General features: G+C 61.0%; 1 protein-coding gene and 1 long non-coding RNA gene across 11 annotated transcripts in view; one reads left to right on the top strand and one right to left on the bottom strand.

The window, feature by feature from the left end:
- The window catches only part of LOC111556243, a 58,347-nt gene extending 41,718 nt beyond the window's left edge, over positions 1-16,629 (bottom strand). For 3 of the 9 annotated variants that reach the window (XR_006590871.1, XR_006590865.1, XR_006590867.1), the window contains exon 1: positions 13,142-16,629. This is a non-coding gene — a long non-coding RNA (uncharacterized LOC111556243). Of the gene's footprint in view, positions 1-10,828; positions 12,822-13,141 lie in introns of those variants that run through there. The other 6 variants (XR_006590868.1, XR_006590870.1, XR_006590866.1 and 3 more) reach the window with 6 other exon arrangements.
- A 255-nt stretch (positions 16,630-16,884) lies between these two features.
- TTYH3 (tweety family member 3) overlaps positions 16,885-19,294 on the top strand; it is a 30,718-nt gene continuing 28,308 nt past the window's right edge. For both annotated transcript variants that reach the window (XM_023247113.2, XM_023247112.2), the window contains exon 1: positions 16,885-17,204. In XM_023247113.2, coding sequence (XP_023102881.1) covers positions 17,082-17,204 — 123 coding nt within the window. In that variant the 5' untranslated portion in view covers positions 16,885-17,081. The remainder of the gene's footprint in view (positions 17,205-19,294) is intronic.

The raw sequence follows: 19,294 nt of genomic DNA, 5'->3' as shown, positions 1-19,294 counted from the left end.
GCTGACCCGGTGCTGCCACAGCCGGGCCTCCTGACCACGGGGAGGCGAGGCTTCCAGGCTGCCGCCACCCACCCCCGGCCCCTCCCTCCCGAAGCGGCGCTGTCTCCCACCGGGACGCACGGGGACTGACCCGGCCTGGCTATGGAGATGCTGCTCCTGCCGCCCGGGATGCCGGAGAGACCCCAGCCCGGGAGCCGGAGACAGGCTGTCCTGTGGCATTCCTGAAGGTGCCGGGTGATGATGACAGAGGAGTCCGGGCAGTGTCACGGCCCCCGGCGGCCCTCAGTTCGCACCCACCCAGCAGGCATGCTCCAGGGAGAAAGAGGGCAGGGAGGGCAGTGCTAGTGGGAACAGCACAGGGCGGGACCGGGCAGCTGCCCAGACATGAGCAAGTAGACGCGTGAGGGCTGTGCCGAGGGGCGAGCCGAGTGGCAGGCGGCTTCCAGGGAGCTCAGCTGCGGGTCTCCGTGCCCAGGGACCCAGGAGGAGTGCGGGCCGGGAGGTCCCCGCCAGGGTGGACAGGTGAGGGCCCGGAGAGGGAGACCGCCAAGACCAGGAGCCCCGCAGGCCTCCCAGTGGGGAGGTCGCTGACTGGGCAGCTCAATGGCTTTTGTTAAGTTTGTTTATTTTGAGAGAGACAGAGAGGACCCAGGTGGGGGAGGAGCAGAGAGGAGCGGGGAGAGAGAATCCCAAGCAGCTTCCACACCATCAGCACAGAGCCTGATGCGGGGCTCGATCCCACGAACCGGGAGATCACGACCTGAGCCGAAACCAAGAGTCGGGAGCTTCACTGTCTGAGACACCCGGGTGCCCCTCGATGGGGTTTTTAGGGGGTTTTGTTTGCTTGCTCCTCTATGTGTGAGGGAGGGACTCTGAGAGACAGACCCATGGCCCCGACGGCACGTGCTGGCTGTGCCCTGTCCCATGAACGTCCACTGTCGTCCTGACAAGTGCTCTTGGCCCTTCAGACAGACCAGAAACCTCCATCCTGGCAAAAATACCCACAGTGTTAGGAAAAGGGAGACCAGCCTAGCTCGTCTGCCAGGGTGAGCACAGCACGCCTTTCTCTCTGATTTCGAGAAATAAATACCCTCTGCAGAAAGCCCGCTACCCTTCGAGATCCGAACACAATTTAAACTCCGAGTCCACCTGAGCTTAAATGACAGCCCTGCTGTGGCTCTGGCAGGAGCACCTGCTGTCACGTGGCTCAGAGATTCTCTGAGGACCGGGGGTCCGGCGGGCTGCCCCTCCAAGGTCCCACCTTGCCACGTTCCCAAGGGCCCGCTAGCCCCACTTCCCTGCCGGCTAAGCGTCCTTAAAAACGAGAAGTCCCACCTGGGAGTTAAAACGTGAAACCAGCAGGTGGCTCAGGGGAGGAAGCGGTGGACCCACTGGCCTTCGGCACGTGTATTTAGATCGTTGCAACTTTATGCGTCGTTCATACAGGAGTCTTCGGAAAGGATGAGGTTTTCACCCTGTGCTGCAAAGAACAGCTGTCTCGCAGGGTATTTGTCTTGTTTGCTGAGTAAATCCTGTCACTTTGAATTGCCCCCAGGGGTGCGACGCTGTAGCCCAGACTGTGTGCTTCAGAAACCTCACTTTCCGGGGCCGCTGGGCCTCTGCTTCGCACCGGCTGGGGTGCAGAGGGCCAGCCAGAGGGAAGAGGCCCTGCCTCCCGCCCGCGGCTCCCTCCGCTCCCGCCTCCCCTCCTCCCTTCTCCTTGCTGGCCCGAGAGGACTCGAGCGTCAAGAAACGAAGACGTGAGGGGCGCCTGGGTGGCTCAGTCGCTTGAGCGTCCGACTCTGGATTTTGGTGCAGGTCACAGTCCCACTGGGATCGAGGAGCCTGCTTGAGATTCTCTAGCTGCTCTTCCCCTGCTCCTGTGCTTACGCTCGCTCTCAAAAATAAAAAAAAATTAAAAATTAAAAAAGAACTAAAAATGTGTTTTCATCTGGGGGTGTTTCCCCAAATTCTACTCGGCTTTTGCTTTAGGAGCAGGGAAGGAATCTTTGACAGGAATCCACGAATCCGGCGGCAGAAGACAGCTGATGTCTGGGGAATAAATCTTCCCCAAGATTTTGCTTGCGTGCGGCTGCTTGCCAGGCCCTTAGATCCTGCTGGAATCTGCCCGGAGCCCCTCCAGGGGCTCGTTGGCCGGCTCTGGCCTTGCCCGAGCCCACCTCGCGCCCCATCACCACGTGTCTGGGCGAACGGCTTGTCTGGAAGGCTTCACGCTTTGTGCAGGAGCCGCTTGGGCCTTAAGGAGTCTGTGACGGCAGAGAGCAGAGCACATCAGACACCTTCCCCGGCCACACGCCTGTCCCTGCGTGTCCTCGGAGAGGCTGGGGTCCACCCGCAGAGAGCGGCCTCCGGGGGAGACCCTCCCGGGGAGTTCCTTAGCTGGAGCTGGCAAGGGAACGGAGTACGGCCCAGCCTCGGGCCCTGGCCAGCAGGGGTAGACAGACATGTGAATCCGTGAGCAGGCACAGAGATACACACGTGCACACGTCCCGCTCCCTGTTCCTGCCACTGGTTGGTTTGTGACCCTCGGGAATTTGAAAGTAGTGCCCAGCCTGGCCCGCAAGGAGCACGTGGGCCTCCTTATAGACTCTTAACTGAGAGTTACCCGCAGGCCCTTGCCAAGATGATTTTCTTGATGAGATTCTTCAAAAGTCACCAAGGAATATGGAAAAAAATGTCAGAATCCGAATCCCCGGTTCCTTTTAGCACCTGCTACTGGGCTGAGGGCACGAACGAGGAGGAGGAACCGCTCCACGTTCCGGGCTCCGGTACCAGCCAATGGCCTTTGGCCAGCGCCTTCCACTCACATCCTGGGAACCCAGCCGGGCTGCGGACAGCGCAGAGGGGCGGCCCCATTAGCCAGAGCCTGCCTGAGGAGCCTCTGGAGTTTCCATGGAGTCCTTTCTGAATAGGGAGCGGGGTGCCCCGGAGCTCACCGTTAATTAAGCCCCAGAACAGCCTGGGATTCAAAGGAGAGGGTGCAATCTGTGCCAAGGCCCCCGGGGCTGCCATTCAGGCTCCCAGCCTGGCCGCTTGCTTCCTCAGCCCTCCCCTTCCCGGCCGGCGGCTCAGAAGGAATAAAAGCCCGGAAGGGGGGTGGCTGGGGTCGGGGCCCCGGCGCGGCCGCCCCTGCTGATGGTGGCCTCGTCCCCGCCCTCCGTCTAGGCCCAGTTCAGCGCCAAGGGCTCTCCCTCTTGGCATCACTGGCACGATGGCCCTACCCCCGTGTCTGGTCTCCTCCCTCACACGGTATTTCTCCTGCCCCCCCACCCAGCCTGTGACCAGGCTGGGCACCACCCCTGGTTGTCTGTTAGATGGGGGCATCCCCAGGGCTCCATCCCCAATGCCCACACTCCCCAAATACTGACACGGACGTCTGTACCTACGTGTCTCAGAGGCCTCAAGCTCAGCTTGGCCCGGCTTTCAGTGACCTTTGCCCCCTAACCTGTCCCCCGTCCAGCAAACCAGCGATGCCGTCTCCATGGGCATCGTCACAAGCCACTCAGTTTTCCGAGCCAGAAGCCTGGGCCTGGGCCCGTCTCTCTTCATCGTCCTCACCCCACAGTCAGCCACCAGGCCCAGGGCTACTGTGCAGAACCCCCAGCCAGCCGTCTGCCCGGATGTGCTGTGCACCCATGGGCAGACACACGCAGACAGACATGCACGTGCATGCACACACACGCACACACAAACATGCTCTCATACGAACGCAGGCAAATGCACAAACGCACGCTCATGTGAAATACATACTTGCACATACGAACACACAAGCAAAGACACAAAAGCTCACGCACACGTACACGCACACCGTAAACTCAAGCCAGGCTAAGCTATGTGGTTTCCACGGAGAAGACCCCAAAAAGGAAAACGTGTGACCAATGTGAAAATAGGGACTTCTGACACGGGTGGATGGGATCGTTCAATCTCAGCTCCTCGGTAAGTGGTTTGTTAGTGGACCATACACACGTAATTAGGATCACATATGCCGCTCGTGGATTCCACGAGCTCCCACCGGCGTCTACACCACTCCGTGTGAGCCGCTTGATGCACTCCTCCAACGCACATCATCCTCACTTGTGCCCCAGCTGTTTGAGAGTCCTTGGCCGTGTCAAGATCCGAATGGGATATGCGGTCTTTGTTCCCGAGCGCCGAGGACTCACATGAACGCGCCGGTGTCCAGGGGTGCTGCTGGCCTCTGCCCGGCCGCAGGTGTCCCTCTCCGCACGGCGTGGCCACGGCTGTGTGTGCGAAGTGATTTTCTGAAGGCCGGTTCACAGGGACACCCCCCCCCCCCCCGGTGTTCGCGGTGGGAGGCTCTCCTCCTGCAGCGGTGCCCAAGCAGGAGTGACATCAGATAAGAGGAGGGATCCTCTTAACTGGCCGGGTCCGGCGGCCTCAGCTGCTGGCGTTCGAGCTGCTTACACACCAGGCTGTCGTCACCGAGAGCGCAGTGGGACGGGACACTCTGTGAGCACTGAGGTGGAGGGCAGAGTCCTCTCTCCCCTAGGGTGTGTCTGGGGCAAATCCTCCTCTTACACCGGAGCTGTCGGGGCCCCCCCAGCCCCACCCGGGTCCTGCCCACCTCTGCCTCCCCGCCCCGGCTCTCTGGCCACTCCCTTCACATCAAACACGTTGTTTTAAAAGACAGAAACGGTACAGCAGCCACACATCGTCCACAGACCTTCTCCCTAGAAACGGCCGCTGTCGGTACTCGGTAAATATCATGGGTGGGCGTCCTCGAGCTGCAGCGTAGGGCTGAGGCCGCTCTCAGGCTCATCCCGCATCTGACGCCGTTCCTCTGCCCAGAGCCACTTGGAGGTTTTCTGACTGTCCCCCAGCAGGGCACTCAGGGCTCCAGGAAAGTGCATCCTGTAGCTGTGGCGGGGGGGGGGGGGGGGGGGGCAGGTCTCAGGGCCTCCTGGAACATTCTGGAATATTTCTCTCACTGCCCCCTCCCCATTTACCCCCGTAGTGAGTTCTTTACAAATCGGGAGAGGCCCTGACAAAGTCTCTCAGAATTCTGTGGACTTCCTTCTTTGCTTCCGGAGGCCTGGGGTAGGGGTAAGCTCTGCGTGTATGCTTCCAGAATCTTCCGCGCTTTAGTTTGTGGCCAACGATTGCACCCCTGTCCTTATTTGGTTACTGCTGGTGGAATTTTGACTTCTCTCTCCTGTGTCTAACCTTCCCTCCCCCTGTTGGGTACTGAGAGGAGGCTCTCTGCTCCAGCCTCAGTCCCTGTCTTCACCCCATGGGTGTTTCTACAGCAGGTGACACTGCTGACCCCCTCCCCTTCCTCGGCTGCCCCGACACCCCACATCCCTGCTCTGCAGACCTCTGGGAAACCCTGTCCTCTGCTCCCACAAGCCCGCACACACCACAGCCTTCATCTTTCCTGCTGCGTGGATGACGGCACCCGTACCTCCCAGGCCACCCAGTCACCCCCTCCTTGGCGCCTTGGGGACATCCCCAAGACATCCACCTCAGCTTGCCCAAAATGACGCTCACCAACCCCGCCCCCACTGGGATGGCCACTACAAAAAGAAATCAAAGCCACAGGTGACAGGTGAGGACGGGGAGGGACGGGAGCCCGTGTGCACGGTCGGTGGGAACGTAAGGCGGTTTCGCTGCTCTGGAGAACGGTCTGGCGGCGCCTCAAGTAGGTAAACAGAATCACCACGGGATCCAGCAAAGAATTCAACCCAGGGACGCAAGGGACGAGGCGTGTGCACACTCACATCCACAGCAGCAGCGCCCACAACGCAGAAGGCGGAAGGAGCCAGGTGTCTGTTGTCAGGTAAAGGAGTCGAGGTCCACGCACACAGCGGGCTCCTCTCCAACCTGACGGAGGAGGGGAGCCCTGACACACGCTAGCACACGGGCGCCTCTGGAGGACATCGTGCTCACCGAAACGAGGCAGGGACGGGAACACAAACACGGCTGGGGGGCGGTGCCCCGGCTGGGAGGGGATGAGGGTTAGCGTGCGATGGGGAGAGAGTCTCCTGTGGGGGGATGGAATGTTCTGGAACCGGACGGCGGTGGTGGTGGCCGCACAACAGGGTGAATGTGCTCGATGTCCCCGAACTGGGCATTTGAAAATGGTTAAGATGATAAATTGTTTGTTATATATAGTCTACCCCAATTCAAAAACCTTTGTAAAAACGGGGCACCTGGGTGGCTCGGTCAGTTCAGCGTCTGACTTCAGCTCAGGTCACAAACTTGTGGCTCATGAGTTCCAGCCCCGCGTCGGGCTCTGGGAGGAGCCTGAAGCCTGCTTCAGATTCTGTGTCTCCCTCTCTCTCTGTTCCTCCCCCACTCACGCTCTCTCTCTTTCAAAAATAAATCAAGGGTAAAAAAGTTTAAAAACATCTTTGTAAATAACACAAATCTCTCCTCCCATGCAGGCACACCCTTGGGGACCCCTCCTGCACCCCACCATCCACACACAGGCCAGAAGCCTGGAGGGGGTGCCCTCTGAGCCTCTCCCTCTCCCCTATCACCATCTCCAAAGTGTCAACAAAACCCCCTGAGGCTTTCACCTCCTAAAGATGGCCCACGTCTGTCCACTCCTCCCCATGTCCGTCCCTGCCCGTGACAGCTCAAGCCACCATATCAGCCGGACCTGCGTGGCCTTGCCCCCTTGTCCTGTGGGCCCAGACTCGATTCGGCCAGGGGTACCTGCCGTCAGCCACGGCCAAGGTCAGGGGCAGCCAGGAACAAGCGGGAGATTCGCTGGGGAAGTGGCTTTGCTCCGAGAGAGCCCTTGAGACGTCTACCCCGTGGGGAGGGGTGTCACAAGGTCCTGCAGGGCCTCCTTTGGCCCCTGGCATGATACCTCACGGCACAGGATTCACCCTGTGTGGCACTCGGCCACTTCCACTGCCCTGTCACTCAACGCTGAGATCATCTGATGGCCGTGTGACTCCCCTGTCAGACTCCCTTGGTTCCAGACTGTGTTCGCAAGGCTCACTGCCGCTCCCAAGACCTAACACGGCATCTGGTGCACAGGAGGTGCTCGATAACTGTGCAGAACGAACGCAAGAAGCGCTTAGCAACTCCTGGGCGAGGGGCTTCCCTTCCTCCAGCAGAGCCCTTCCGGCGTGCGTCTGTCCCGCCGGACCGTGAGCCGCCTGCACAGAGCAGGCCATTCACCTGTACACCCTCGCAGCAGACACGGAAGGGGCCTAACGCATGCAGAGTGAAGTATTCCGCCACTTCCCACAAGACCTCGGAGGCGGCCTTGGCTCTCTCTTCTCACTGCCCTGTCCCCGCTAAGTCTCAGGAGAGTCCTCAGAACCTGAGACCTCCCTCCATCCTTCCATTCATTGGCTTTAGATCTGGCTGGAGACTGAGAACACCCAAAATATCAGTAACCCAAACACTTTCAAAGTTTCCAAAGCCCCCAGGGAAACAGGGCAGGTGAGATATGGCGGCTGCATGCTTTGCAAAGACCCACACTCTCCTCACTGCTTCACTCTCCCAAACACAAGGCTTCACGGCCCAAAAAGGCTGCTCGGGCTCCGGCCGTAACACAAACTCGAGCCACAGGAAGGAAGGAGGAAGGGGGTGTCCCCTCACTTGAGGACACTTCCACTGGTATTCCATTGGTCAGAAGGTGTTCACTAGCCTACCCAGCTGCCAAGGAGCTTGGGAAACGTTAGTCTATTCTCGGTGGTCATAGACGCAATAAAAACGGGAAGTTCCGTTGCTAAGGGGGGAAGAGAAGGACAGATCCAGGGGGGGCCAGCACTCATCCGTCCTGTTCCTCGTCTCCATCCCGGCTCTATGAATCCGTCAGGCACTGTGGCCCATCCTCCCCATGCTGCCCTGTGATCCTCAGTTAAAAACCAGGATAAACACACACCTTCTCTCCCCAACAGACTCACTTGGATTCCCTCCATGCCCCAGCTTGGCACACCCCCCCCCCCGCCTCTGGCCCTGACCCCTGCCCTCCCCTCTAGACGCACGCGCACAGCCTGCCCAGAGCATGCCCTTCCCCCCATCCAGCTGACCACCTTACACAAGCTGTTTCCCGCCAGCAGTGTCCCGTCCCCCAGGCCTGCCCGCCTGGCCCTGCTGAGACGCTCCCTGGGGTCAGCCCCTCCTTTCTCTGCGCTCTCACGAACTGAGTTCGTCCCGCCTGCTTTAGTATTTGCTGCACGTCTGCTGTGGGCCAGGCACTGAGAGAGGAAGGCACTGTGGACCTTCAAGGATCAAGGTTTATTTGATCTGTTTGCAAGTCTCTCAGCTAGGCCAGGCGCCACGCAGACTGGGGTAAACTCCTTCACCCACAAACACCCACCCGCCAGGGTGCCAGGACCCAGGCGGGCAGACCTCCCTACCAGGCTGGCGAGGGTCCAGGCGAGAGGCCCAGCAGCACAAAGTGCAGAGCGGGCAGTGGCCGGGGTCGGGGGGGGGGGCGGCGGGCAGGAACACGCGGCCCTCGCCTCCGGAGGAGGGAATGGGGGTCTTCCTGCCTAGGGAACCCTTGGCCCTCCCCCTGGAGCCAGAAGTGGTCCAGCGTGGCTGGGGCCGGCAGGCTGGGGCGGAAGCAGGGTCTGTGGCTGGGGCAGGGGGCAGGGAGGGGGGAACTGCACGTTCTGTGGAGGAGTTTGGCCCTCACCCCGGGAACCCTGGGAACCGTGGGAGCAGGGAAGGGCTGCTGGCAGCGGGATGCCAGGTCCAATTTGCCTTTCAGAAGGTGAAGGATGCCTGGCAGCTGGGAGGGCTGACGATGATTCAGGGGCTGGTGAGGAACTCTGTGAAGGCTGTCCCCCTCAGTGCCCACCAGATAAAGCCAGTCCCTCTTAGCCACCCCCAAAGACAGGAGAGGGCTGGACATCCCACGTGTGCCAGGTGGGGAGCGGCCTCAGACTGGGACACATTTCCAGCACATTCCCTCCTCACTGATCTCGGTGCATCCCCAGGGCCCTAACAGAGCAGAAAGTGAGGCCAGGCAGGGAGGCGAGCCCAGTGTGGCTGCCCACTCACCCACGACCCCCGTCCGTGCTGCTGAGCAGCTGGGATATCTGGGGAGGAAAGGGTTCCTGGGCCCGCAGGCAACAAAATCCAGGCCGAGGGATCTAGCCAGACCATCCTGGCCGGTGACCCGGGGTGAACTGACCCTCAGTTTGGGAGTGACCGGAGCCATGTCTCTGGGTGAGTGTGAGCACGTGGCCGGAGCAGGCCTGTGCCAGCCTGGGCAGCTCCTGGAGAGCATGATGACGTCTGTTCCAGAAACATGCATGGAGCACCCGTCAAGGGCCCAGCCATGATAATGCCATCATCTTGGCCTCAGTTCCAGAAGCCTCCACCTTGCTCCTGCCCCGACCCCTGCCTCCCTGAGCCTCCGGGAGAGATGAGGAGAACAGGGGGGGGGGGGGGGGGGTTGGCACGGTCAGCATCCTTCACACAGACGGGGGCGGGGAGGACAAGCTCAGGCCATGAGCACAGCCCTCCCTGTCTGCCTCACGTTCCTGGCAGCCTGCTGGAGACATTTCCTTCCACCAGCCCTGTGGGGCTAACATTTCCTTCCAGGGCTTCCCAGAAGAGGCGGCCCACCCTGGGGAGGGAGACCCTGACTCCCTGGGCCCCACCCCAGCCAGGGAAACAGTGTGTGAGGGAATGAGAACTGTCTGACCCCACTTTGAACCTGGGCCCCTAGGACCCCCCCGTGGGGATGCAGTGGCTGGCCTCTACTCAGGCAAAGCACAGTCGGAGTGGCTGGGGGGTGAGTGACAGGCCCCCAAAGGCACTTGGGCACATCGCGTGGGGAAACAGCTTACAGTGAGGGAAGGAAGCTGGGTTTCAGCTGTGAACATCCCCTTTCTAGCGTAACCCCGGCACCCGCCCAGAGAGGGAAGCAAGATCGTCCTCCGTTTGCAGACGGGGAGACTGAGGCTTGGAAGGCTGCCCGGCTGAAGGGTCTCAGCTCTTGGAAGGGGAACGGTGTCACCAGACAGCCCAAGCCTGGGAGCAGCTGGCAGGGCTCAGGAGGGGGCAGGGAGAGCCTGCCTCTCCCACGGCCCCCGGCGAGAGGCCGTGATCCCTCCCCACACTTGCTGGCCTGCTTCCGAAGGTCCAAGGTCCGGGAAAGGAGCCTTCTCTCCCCAAGCACGGGGACAGTGTGATTGACAGTCCATCCTTCCAACAGCTGCCCGGCCAGCCTTCGTCACCAGCTTGAAGCCAGAGACCAAGCCAGAGTCCCCTTCCCGCTGCTCCTGGAGACAGAGGTGAGGTTCCCGAGCTGTGGGGAGGAACCCTCTCAGACCCTCTCATCCCAGCTGCTCACATCCATTTCCTCCTCTGCGCCTGCCAGGGAGGAAGGGACCGCACAGGACTTTAAGAATCTCTTCCCCTTTTGGAAGTCCGCTCAATCTTGACTGACGTAGCCCCGGCCCGCGTCCACACTCCCCTGTGTCCGTGCCTTGTTCAGTCCTGCCCATTGTCTCTGTGCTTGGCCATGACTGGCTTTGGCCAATGGGACCCATTATTAAATGGGACACGAGCAGGCAAGTGTTCACGCTTCAGGGCTTAAAAGCTCTCCTTCCCACCGGGGAAGAAGCCGACCCAACTCAGCTGAGTGTGGCCCCGGCTCGGCACCAAGCACCAGCCATCTGAGACCGTCCAGATGGCCCAGTGGGTCTGCCGTGTGACCGCAGGTACATGTACAACCCTGCCAGCCACCAAAGGACCACCCAGCTGAGCCCACGCTGCTCAGCCCCGGAGCCACAAACAGATACGGCATAGGTGGTCTTAAGCCACTGAGTTTTGGGGGAGGTTAACTATTCAGCAACAAATGCATCACCCGTTGGTCTTTTAAAAATACGTTATTTGGGGGGTTGCACGGCAGAGAGAATCAAACCAGAAATTTTGAGAGACAGGGGTTTACACCTTGCGTCCATACCTAACCCTCTGAGCCTTTTTTCCTCCTGACGTGGGGATGGTGGTCATCTGTCTCGTGTGGGGATTAGCAAGACCCAAGTGTGAAAGGGGAGTCGGCATCGGCCCCGAGACGGTCTCACGCCTCACCTCACCAGTTGCAAGGTGGGAGAGTTCCGCAAACCACGCGGAGATTCCAAAACGGGCTAGGAGAACTCACGGAAGTCACGAAAGCAGATACGTCACAGGAGACGGCGGCCCGGGGTGGGGATGGGGGTGGTCCACGGGGAAAGTTTCTATTGCGCTCAGGACGCGTGGCCCTCCGGCACTGACGTGTGACAAAACGCACAGAGTGTTGCCAAGCAGGGGCACCCACCCCAGCCCCGGTGCCCAGCGTTTTTTTTGGGTTCCACGACGTAGGCTTGATTGATTGGTCGGTCCATTGCCGACATAGTTACCAGGTGGACTGATGCGGCGTGGTCCAAAGCCCCCATCCTAAATCACGTGGCTGGACTTTCTGATGTGACCGGTCCCCGCGCTAAACAAAGACACGTCTATCGGACATGATGCAGATCTCCCCGAAGCCGAAGGCAAAGGCTGGACCCCAATTTCGGCCAGGATGACTTGTTCACCACACAGTGGCCCCGTGGTGCCTGCCACGAGGGCGACACTGTCTCCAGCTCCCTGGCTCGGGACTCAGGGCGAGTGGCTTCATCTTCCGGGTTTTAGATTCCTTGTCTGTGAAACGAAGGAGCCACAGTTCTCTCGTGGGCTGCGAAGATCGGCCGTCTGGCTCAGGTCGGGTGTGCTCGTGCTAACACTTGTGCTTGTGCACAGTCTCTCCCCTGCCACGAGGAGAGCTACCGGACACAGCTTCCCGCTTTCTGATGTGCCGGGGTTGTGGCACGGAGCCTCAGTTTTCCCAGCTGTAAAATGGGGAAGCGGGGCTTGGCGGGCATAAAGCCCCCGTAGGTGACACGACTTTCCCAAGGGCTCGTAGTTGGCGGGAGAAGCCTGGCATGAGCCCTGGGTCCCGCGACACTCTCTCTGCACAACGCTCGCCAGGTGACACATCGCTGGGCAGACGGGCAGGGCTGAGGGGCCCCGCCCGGGGAGGAGAGTGTCTGTGATTGCTTTCCAGGCTTCTCTCATATGAGCCCTGGGGCCCGGACACCAGCCCTGTCAGTGCCGCGTGTCAGGCAAGGAGTAAGGAGGCTCTGAGCGAGACGAGGCTTGCAGGCTGGGACTTGGGGCGGGATCCCCGGCTGCCACGGCCCATCCCTGCTGACTTACTGGTTCCAGGGGCTCTCTGGACAGGCAAGGCTGCCAGTGAGGTGGTTCCAGACAAGCGAGGGGTGCTCACGTCGTCAGTCTGGCTGGGTCAGTGTTTGGCTCGCCCTGTGGACCTCTCGGGGAGCACGCTGGATGGCGTCTCTCCCAGCCTCCGAGCCACACGGCCAACGCCACCGGGCCAACCTGAAAGCAGGGCTCCTGAGGCTTTCCCGCGGCCAGGACCCACGAGCCAGGTGTCTGTGGGGAGCGGGTGGTGGGCTGGCGGCACAGCACACATCACAGCTGGGAAACGCGGCCTCTGGCTTTCTCTTCTCCCTGCCAGTTGTCGTGAGTGCTCTCTCCGTGGAAAATGTGAACCTCTTTGGAAGGGGTCCAAACGCAGGGGATGCCATTGTTCTGGCTTCCGCCCCAGCATCTGGGAGGCTGGCCCTGCCTGGCGTGTCTCCTGGCGCCCACAGGTCTTGGGACGGCCTTTCAGGAGCCTCAACCCAGCCACCTTCCTGGCCTGGGACACAGATCCTGGCCTGGGACACAGATCCTGGGGAGTTCCTGGCCTGGCTTGCCCTCCCACTCCGTTCCAGATGCTTCCAAGCAGGTTTCTTGTCCTTGTCCTCCACTCACAAACTGTACTTCACCGGAAGGAAGGAAAGAAGGAAGGAAGGAAGGGAGGGAGGGAGGGTGGAGGGAGGATTGTAATCCTATTTTGTGTGTGTGCGTGTGTTTGTGTGTGTGGTAAGATGACCGTTTTTAAGCGAACGATTCAGAGGCATTTGGTACACTCACGATGTTGTGCGACCATCACCTCTATCGTTTCCGAAAGATTTCCACCACCCTGAGCAGAAACCCCAGACCCATTCATCAGTCACTCCCCATTCTTCCTCCTACCCCGCCCCCAACCCCAGCCCTTGGCGACCACTAATCCACTTTCTGTTCCGATGGGTTTACTTACTGTGGGTCTAATAAACGGTAGCACATGAGATGTGGCCCTTTGTGTCTGGCTTCCATCACTCGGTGTCACGTTTTCGACGTCCACCCACGTGGCAGCGTGAGCCGGTGCTGCGTTCCTTTCCGCGGCCGGCTGACGCCCCTGGCGTGGCCGTACCACCTGTCGTTCAGCCACTGAAGGACCCTCGGGCGGTTCCCGCCTCCTGGCTGTCGGTGCGACTGCGTCCTGTCATCTCATAGACTTCTCACCGTGAGAGGCTGAGGCTCACAGAGCATCGGAGACCGCGTGCAAAACCTGACTCAGAAACACAGGATAGAAAAAAAATCCGGCCTTCGAGGCGGAGGAGTCGTGGGTAAGCCCGACAATGGCTTCCACGCACACAGCGTGAACAGAGCGCGCCCGGCGCGGGGGGCGGAGCGTGGAACGGGGGCGGAGCGTGGACGGAGCAGGCCCGGCGTAGGGGCGGAGCGTGGCGCGGGGGCGGAGCGTGGTGCGGGGGCGGAGCGTGGACGGAGCGCGCACGGAAGATGGACTCACGCTGCGCTTTCCACGCGTGGCCTCCACCACGCAACCTCCCCAGGTCGTAGGGCTGGTTTTAGCCCCATTTCACATACAGGAAACCGAGGCCCATATGTCTGCCGTCTGTGTGGATTAGGAACAAGTGTCCTCATTTCTGAGCCTTGAAGCACCCCCTCCCACCCCCTCTGTGATGTGGGCACCTGGTGGGGCGGGTTGCTCCGGGGGCTCGTGGCTCAGGGCTGCCCAGCTGGGGACCGCCAGGCTGTCCTTCCTGCCTTCACAGAACGGCTGTGCGGAGGCCTTCTGGGTTCCCGGCTCTGGGTCCTCCCGGATAGAGGGGCTCGGATGCCCCAGCTGCTTATCACCACCCGGGAGAGGACTAGCGGTTTCCGCATCTGCTGCCTCCTCCTGAGTCACCGCTGAGTCACTGGAGTGTGTTCCTGGGCGCCCTGGTCAGGGGCCAGCACAGCCGACTGAGTCCTCTTTGACTTCTTGGACCACTAGTGCCCTATGTCAGGCCATCCGGTCTGTGGCCAACAGTACAAGGCTGAATCTTGGTTCCCTGGTTCTGTGGTGATTCCCATGCCTCCAGAGCAATGGTGAGAGCTGGGCCTCAGTTTCTGCATCCGTAGAGTGGGGCCAGAGTCTGGCCACAGTCATTCAGGACAGGAAAAAACACCATAGGTGCCACCAGTGCCACCAGTCACCCAGAGGGTGGGGTGGGGACAGGGCTTCCTTGTGCCCCTCCCCCTCTACCCAGTGTTCTCCCTTTACCCCTTGCCTTTCTAGAGACTGGGCAGCAGGAACCCCAGTTTACGTATCAGGGACAGGAGCAAGTGTCAGACTCCAGAGCCCCTGGATCCTTCCTGCGCACCCTCCCCCCCCCCCAGGCCACAAGAAAGTGTTGTCTCCTGGATGCCCTTCAGTACCAGGGGGATTTTCTCTCCAATACCCAGGCCCCCGGGAGCAGTAAGTTTGGGGCTCTGGCAGTGCTTTTCCAGGACTGTATGTTATGGGTCCCTCCTTTTCTCCACCCTGGACCCCTTTAGTATTCTTTCTCCAGGGACCGCCCCCCACCACCTTAGGAAAAGGTTTCACAGATCACACTGTGTTGCAAGCATTAATCAGTGATGACCTCCCTTGCCGTTGCGTGCCAATCAGAGGCAGAGAACGCCTGCCCAGCAGAAGCTCTGAACGGCCTGATGTATGGGTTTCTTGCGGCTGCTGTAACACAGCACCACAAACCAGGCAGCCTGAGCAACAGGCAGTTACCATCTCTCAGTTCTGGAAATCCAAGTCTCAGCTCAAGCGGTCCGCAGGGTCGATCCCTTCTGAGGCTCTGAGGGAGACTCTAATCCACCCCTCTCTCCCGGCTGCTGGTGGCTCTGGTGACCCTCAGGTTCCTTGGCTGTAGACACATCACCTCCATCTCTGCATCCGTCTTCATTATGTTGTTTTCCCCTGTGTCTATCTCCTACTTGACGTATCCAAATTCTCTCTTCTTATGAAGATACACTGTCATTGGATTGGGGCCCCTCCATAATCTAGGATGACTTCCTCTTCACCTGATCACATTTGCAGTGACCCTGTTTCCAGATAAAATCATACAAGCACCAGGAGTTAGAACACGGACATATCTTTTGAGGGGGGACACAAGTCAACTCAGTACAGCTGAGTTGTCATTTTATGTTTGAGTCAGGCTTTCTGGCCTTATCGGAGGAAAATGCACAATATTTCGAGGCTTCTGGAAACCTGGAAAAGAGCTGATAGTCCCCATGCATCCACATGGGACCCTGGTGGGCCTGCCACCCCGGTGCTGGGGCATGGGAGTCAGGGGGAAGCAGGGCATCTGTGACTGTGTGTCCCACTGCCAGTGACAGGAACCAGAAAACTATGCCCTTTAGGGATGGAGAATGTGACCTCTCTCTTCCTGCCCCACCATTATTCTCCAACTGGGTGGTATGTAAATTATCCCAAGGGTGGAAAGCACAGTTTCGAAAAGGCCTCTCCTGTGCCCACATGCCTTTGCAGGAGGCTGAGTGAGCCACCCAGCCTTATTACAAGAAAACAGACGAGTCAGGGCAATCAGGTGAACAGATGGACAGGCCTCTTGGGAAGCCACTGCCCAGAGCTGTCCCTGTCCACAAAAGCCCAGCCCAGCCTGACAGAAGGGGCCTGTCTGCCCACAGAGCATAGCAGACGGCAGAATCCCAGGCGTAGGAACCTCGCTCTCAGAACGCAAGGAGTCCAGAAATAACGCCCCAGGATGCTGACAAGCCGGAGCCAAGAGGACGCACCTTGTGCCCTAGGGTGCAGAGAGGGGCGAGTCTGCCATGCACTCACAGCATTTCCAGCCTCCTCTGTTCTTGGGGTTCCCACCTCTACTTTAATACAGCATGATAATGCCTATTAGGAAATGTGGCTAGGAGACTCCAAAGTCCACGCTGGGCCCTCCCTGGCAGTTGCCTTAATTTCCAGGCTCAAGGAGGCCAGGACAGAGCACTGTCTTGGTCATAAAAGACACAAGCTTCCCCAAAGGAGTGGCCAGGCAGGGACTGGATCTACCTGCCCATCCCCTCACAAGCACATACTGGGTCGCACTTTGCTGTCCTGAGCACTTTACATTCACTGTACTTCCCTTTCACGGACGAGGATACTGATGAACAGAGAGGGTGAGTAACTTGTCCAAGATCACACAGCTGTGGGTGACCACGCCAGGCTCTGAGTCCACATCATCTTCATTTGACAAACAGACTCGGGCTGCGTACAGGGGAGGCCAGCCCAGCTCCTCCAGGCCGAACGCCACAGAAGCTCAAGGAACGTGCAACGGTCGAACCCACGAGCGAGCGCCCGGGGGAAGGGCGGCCAGACGTGTGGACGTGAGGACAGGGCTTTGGCCCCCGCCACGACCCGCTGGTGGAGACACCACCGCCCGGCGCCCTTCGGCGCGGGAAGGGGGCCCTGCTGGGCGGAGCCTCGTCCCGCGTGCCAATGGCGGCGCGGGGGCGGGGCCGGCGGGCGGGAGCGCGCGGATGGGCGGGGCCAGAGGGCCAAGGACGGCGGACGGGCGGTGGGGGGCGGGGCCGGCGAGCTACGGACCAATGGCGGCAGGGGGCGGGACCGGCTACCGGGGCGGGGGCGGCGGGCTGTGGGCCAATGGCGGCGCGGGGGCGGGGCGTCGGGCCGCGGGCGGGGGGCGCGCGGAGGCGGCGGCGGCGGCCGCGGCGGCGAACAAAGAGGCGGCGGGCGCGGGCGGCCGAGCAGAGCCGAGCGCAGCCGAGCCGGGCCGAGCCGGGCCGGGCCGGGCCCAGGAGCGAGCGGACGATGCGGGCGGCCGGGCGGGGGTTGGCCGGCCCCTGAACCCCGCGGCCCCCGGGCCAACGAGGGAGCCCCGCGGCGGCGTGCCCGAGGCAGCCGGCCCGCCATGGCCGGGGTCAGCTACGCGGCGCCCTGGTGGGTGAACCTCCTACACCGGCTGCCCCACTTCGACCTGAGCTGGGAGACCACCAGCAGCCAGTTCCGGCCCGAGGATACCGACTACCAGCAGGTGACGCGGCCCCCCTGGGTCGAGGGTCAGGGCCCTGGGTCACGGCCCCTCCATGCCGAGGGTCACGGTCCCGTCCTTTCGAAGATCTGAAGATTCCCGATCCGCCCATCGAGGGTCTGGCTGGGGGCGGGGGGTGGCTCCCTCCCGGAGGGTCGCTGCCCCCGTCCTCCTCGAGGGTCACGGCCTCCACCTTCTCGTGAGTCACAGCCCCTTTCTTCTCTAGGGTCTCCCCTCTGCGTCCTGGGGGCTCCCCTCCTTGAGCGTCTAAAGACCCCCATCCTGCATGGAGGGTCCGCGGCCCTCCTGCAGATTCTAGCTTTCTCCCCTGGTGTCGCTTAGGCCCACCTTTTTAGGGTCATGTGGAGCCTTCACGCGTTTCTCCCTGGAGCCCCCTCTGCCAGCTGTCAGCTCCAACCCAGGCCCTTGTCCATCTCCTGGGGCAGCCCTGAACTGTGGCCCTGCAGAGCCCCTTACCCAGAGGATCCCAAGCCCATACCTGAGAGCAGTGGGTCCAGCCAGGAGGGGGGGATTCCTCGCCCCCTCACCCCCAGCTGGGGAATCCCACTCACTGCCAAGATTTTGGTAGGTGAGTGAGCTGGGCAGATGCCAGCCCTCTCTGGCCGGCAGTGACTCCCTGCTGGGTGGCCAGGCTGTGGGATGCACACAGTGCGGTGTGTGCTGTGGTGACACCTGGACTGCCTGGAGACCCGGCTGCCCCTGATGGAGGGAGGCCTGGCCACAGACACTCAAGGTGGGCCTCAGTCTGGGAGGCTGGAAAGGGGCTGAGCCTGGGCAGAATGGGGGACAGTGGAGGTCTGCAGCCTTCTCCCCAAGGGATCAGGCTCTCCCAGTAGAACCCTAGTCCTGGGGTCATGCCAAGCCCAAGCACCACCCCCAGCACTGATCCACTGTCATTTGAGTGCAGGGCAGGGGACTGGGCTGTGGGCATTTCCTTCCTGCCTGGGGATCCGGATTCCAGAAGCCCCATGACCCGGATGCCTGGTCACCCGGAACTCCTCTGGGGTTCTCTCCAGTGGTCATTGCAGAGCCCCGGGTGGAGTGGAACAGCGTTCCTTGTCAAGATGGCCTGGGAGTCCGGTATTCCGTGGACATTATCGCACCTGGCCTGTGTAGAACTGTCTCCTGTGGGCACCCTCAGCTAGAGGATGAGACCGGAAGCAGAGAGCGAGGGCACCGCGGGCATCTCAGCTCTGCAGGGGAGCCCACCACTCCCGGCCTCAGTGGTCACCTTGGGCCTGCTGATCTGCTTCTAAGCAGATTAGAAAGGGGGCCGGGGATTGGCCCAGGCATGCCCAGAGACAGCAAGGTTTTTATAAAACTCAACGCCCACGTTTAGAAGCCCAGCCGTGGGGTGCCGACCGGTGTGGGAGCAGCACCCTTCTCTGCTCCCCAGGGGCTTCCACGTGTCACGGCTCCGTCACACCAGGCCCCTGGCTGTCCCCGGCCAGGAACTGTGCTTTACTTTAGGAAGTTCTCTGCCAGTTATCGGTTCTGAAGCTCCGGGACTGCCCCTGGGGCGCCTGGGGCATCTGGACCCGCACAGAGTTTGCCTGCAGGCTGCACCTGCCATCCCACCACCCTCGGTTGGACTGGCTGTGGCCCCTCGCCCCCTGGGGCTCTCGGGACACATCGTGGGGTGTGAGTGAGGGCCCGACGTCTGCAGCCTGTGGAGGTCTCCAGAGTGGGGGCCGGCCCCCCTGGCTCGGCCCGACCTCCTGCAGGGCCCTGTGCCCCTGCGGGTGTGTGCCCCCAGCTTCTGTGAGCACTGCCCCCTCCTCCGCCGTGGGAGGGCTCTGACTCACTCTCCTGCCTCCTCTCTGCGGAGCAGAATTAGCCACTGAATAATTCACGGCGTGGAAACCAGCCTGTCTCCATCCCCTGCCACCTCCGCTCCTGGCTGGGGGCTAGTAGGATGAGCCAGACCCGGACGTGCGTCCTGCCCCTGCCCTCCCGGGGTTGGTGCTTTTGGGTGAACACTTGACCTCTCTGATCCCCCAGTGCCACATCCTGAAATCCGGGCTGGCGCACTTCTGTGGGGCTACAGTGGGGGATGCAGAGGCCCCGTGCTT

This window comes from Felis catus, chromosome E3, assembly GCF_018350175.1.
Source record: "Felis catus isolate Fca126 chromosome E3, F.catus_Fca126_mat1.0, whole genome shotgun sequence".
NCBI lineage: Eukaryota > Metazoa > Chordata > Mammalia > Carnivora > Felidae > Felis > Felis catus.
This window is presented reverse-complemented; position numbering and strand designations above follow the sequence as displayed.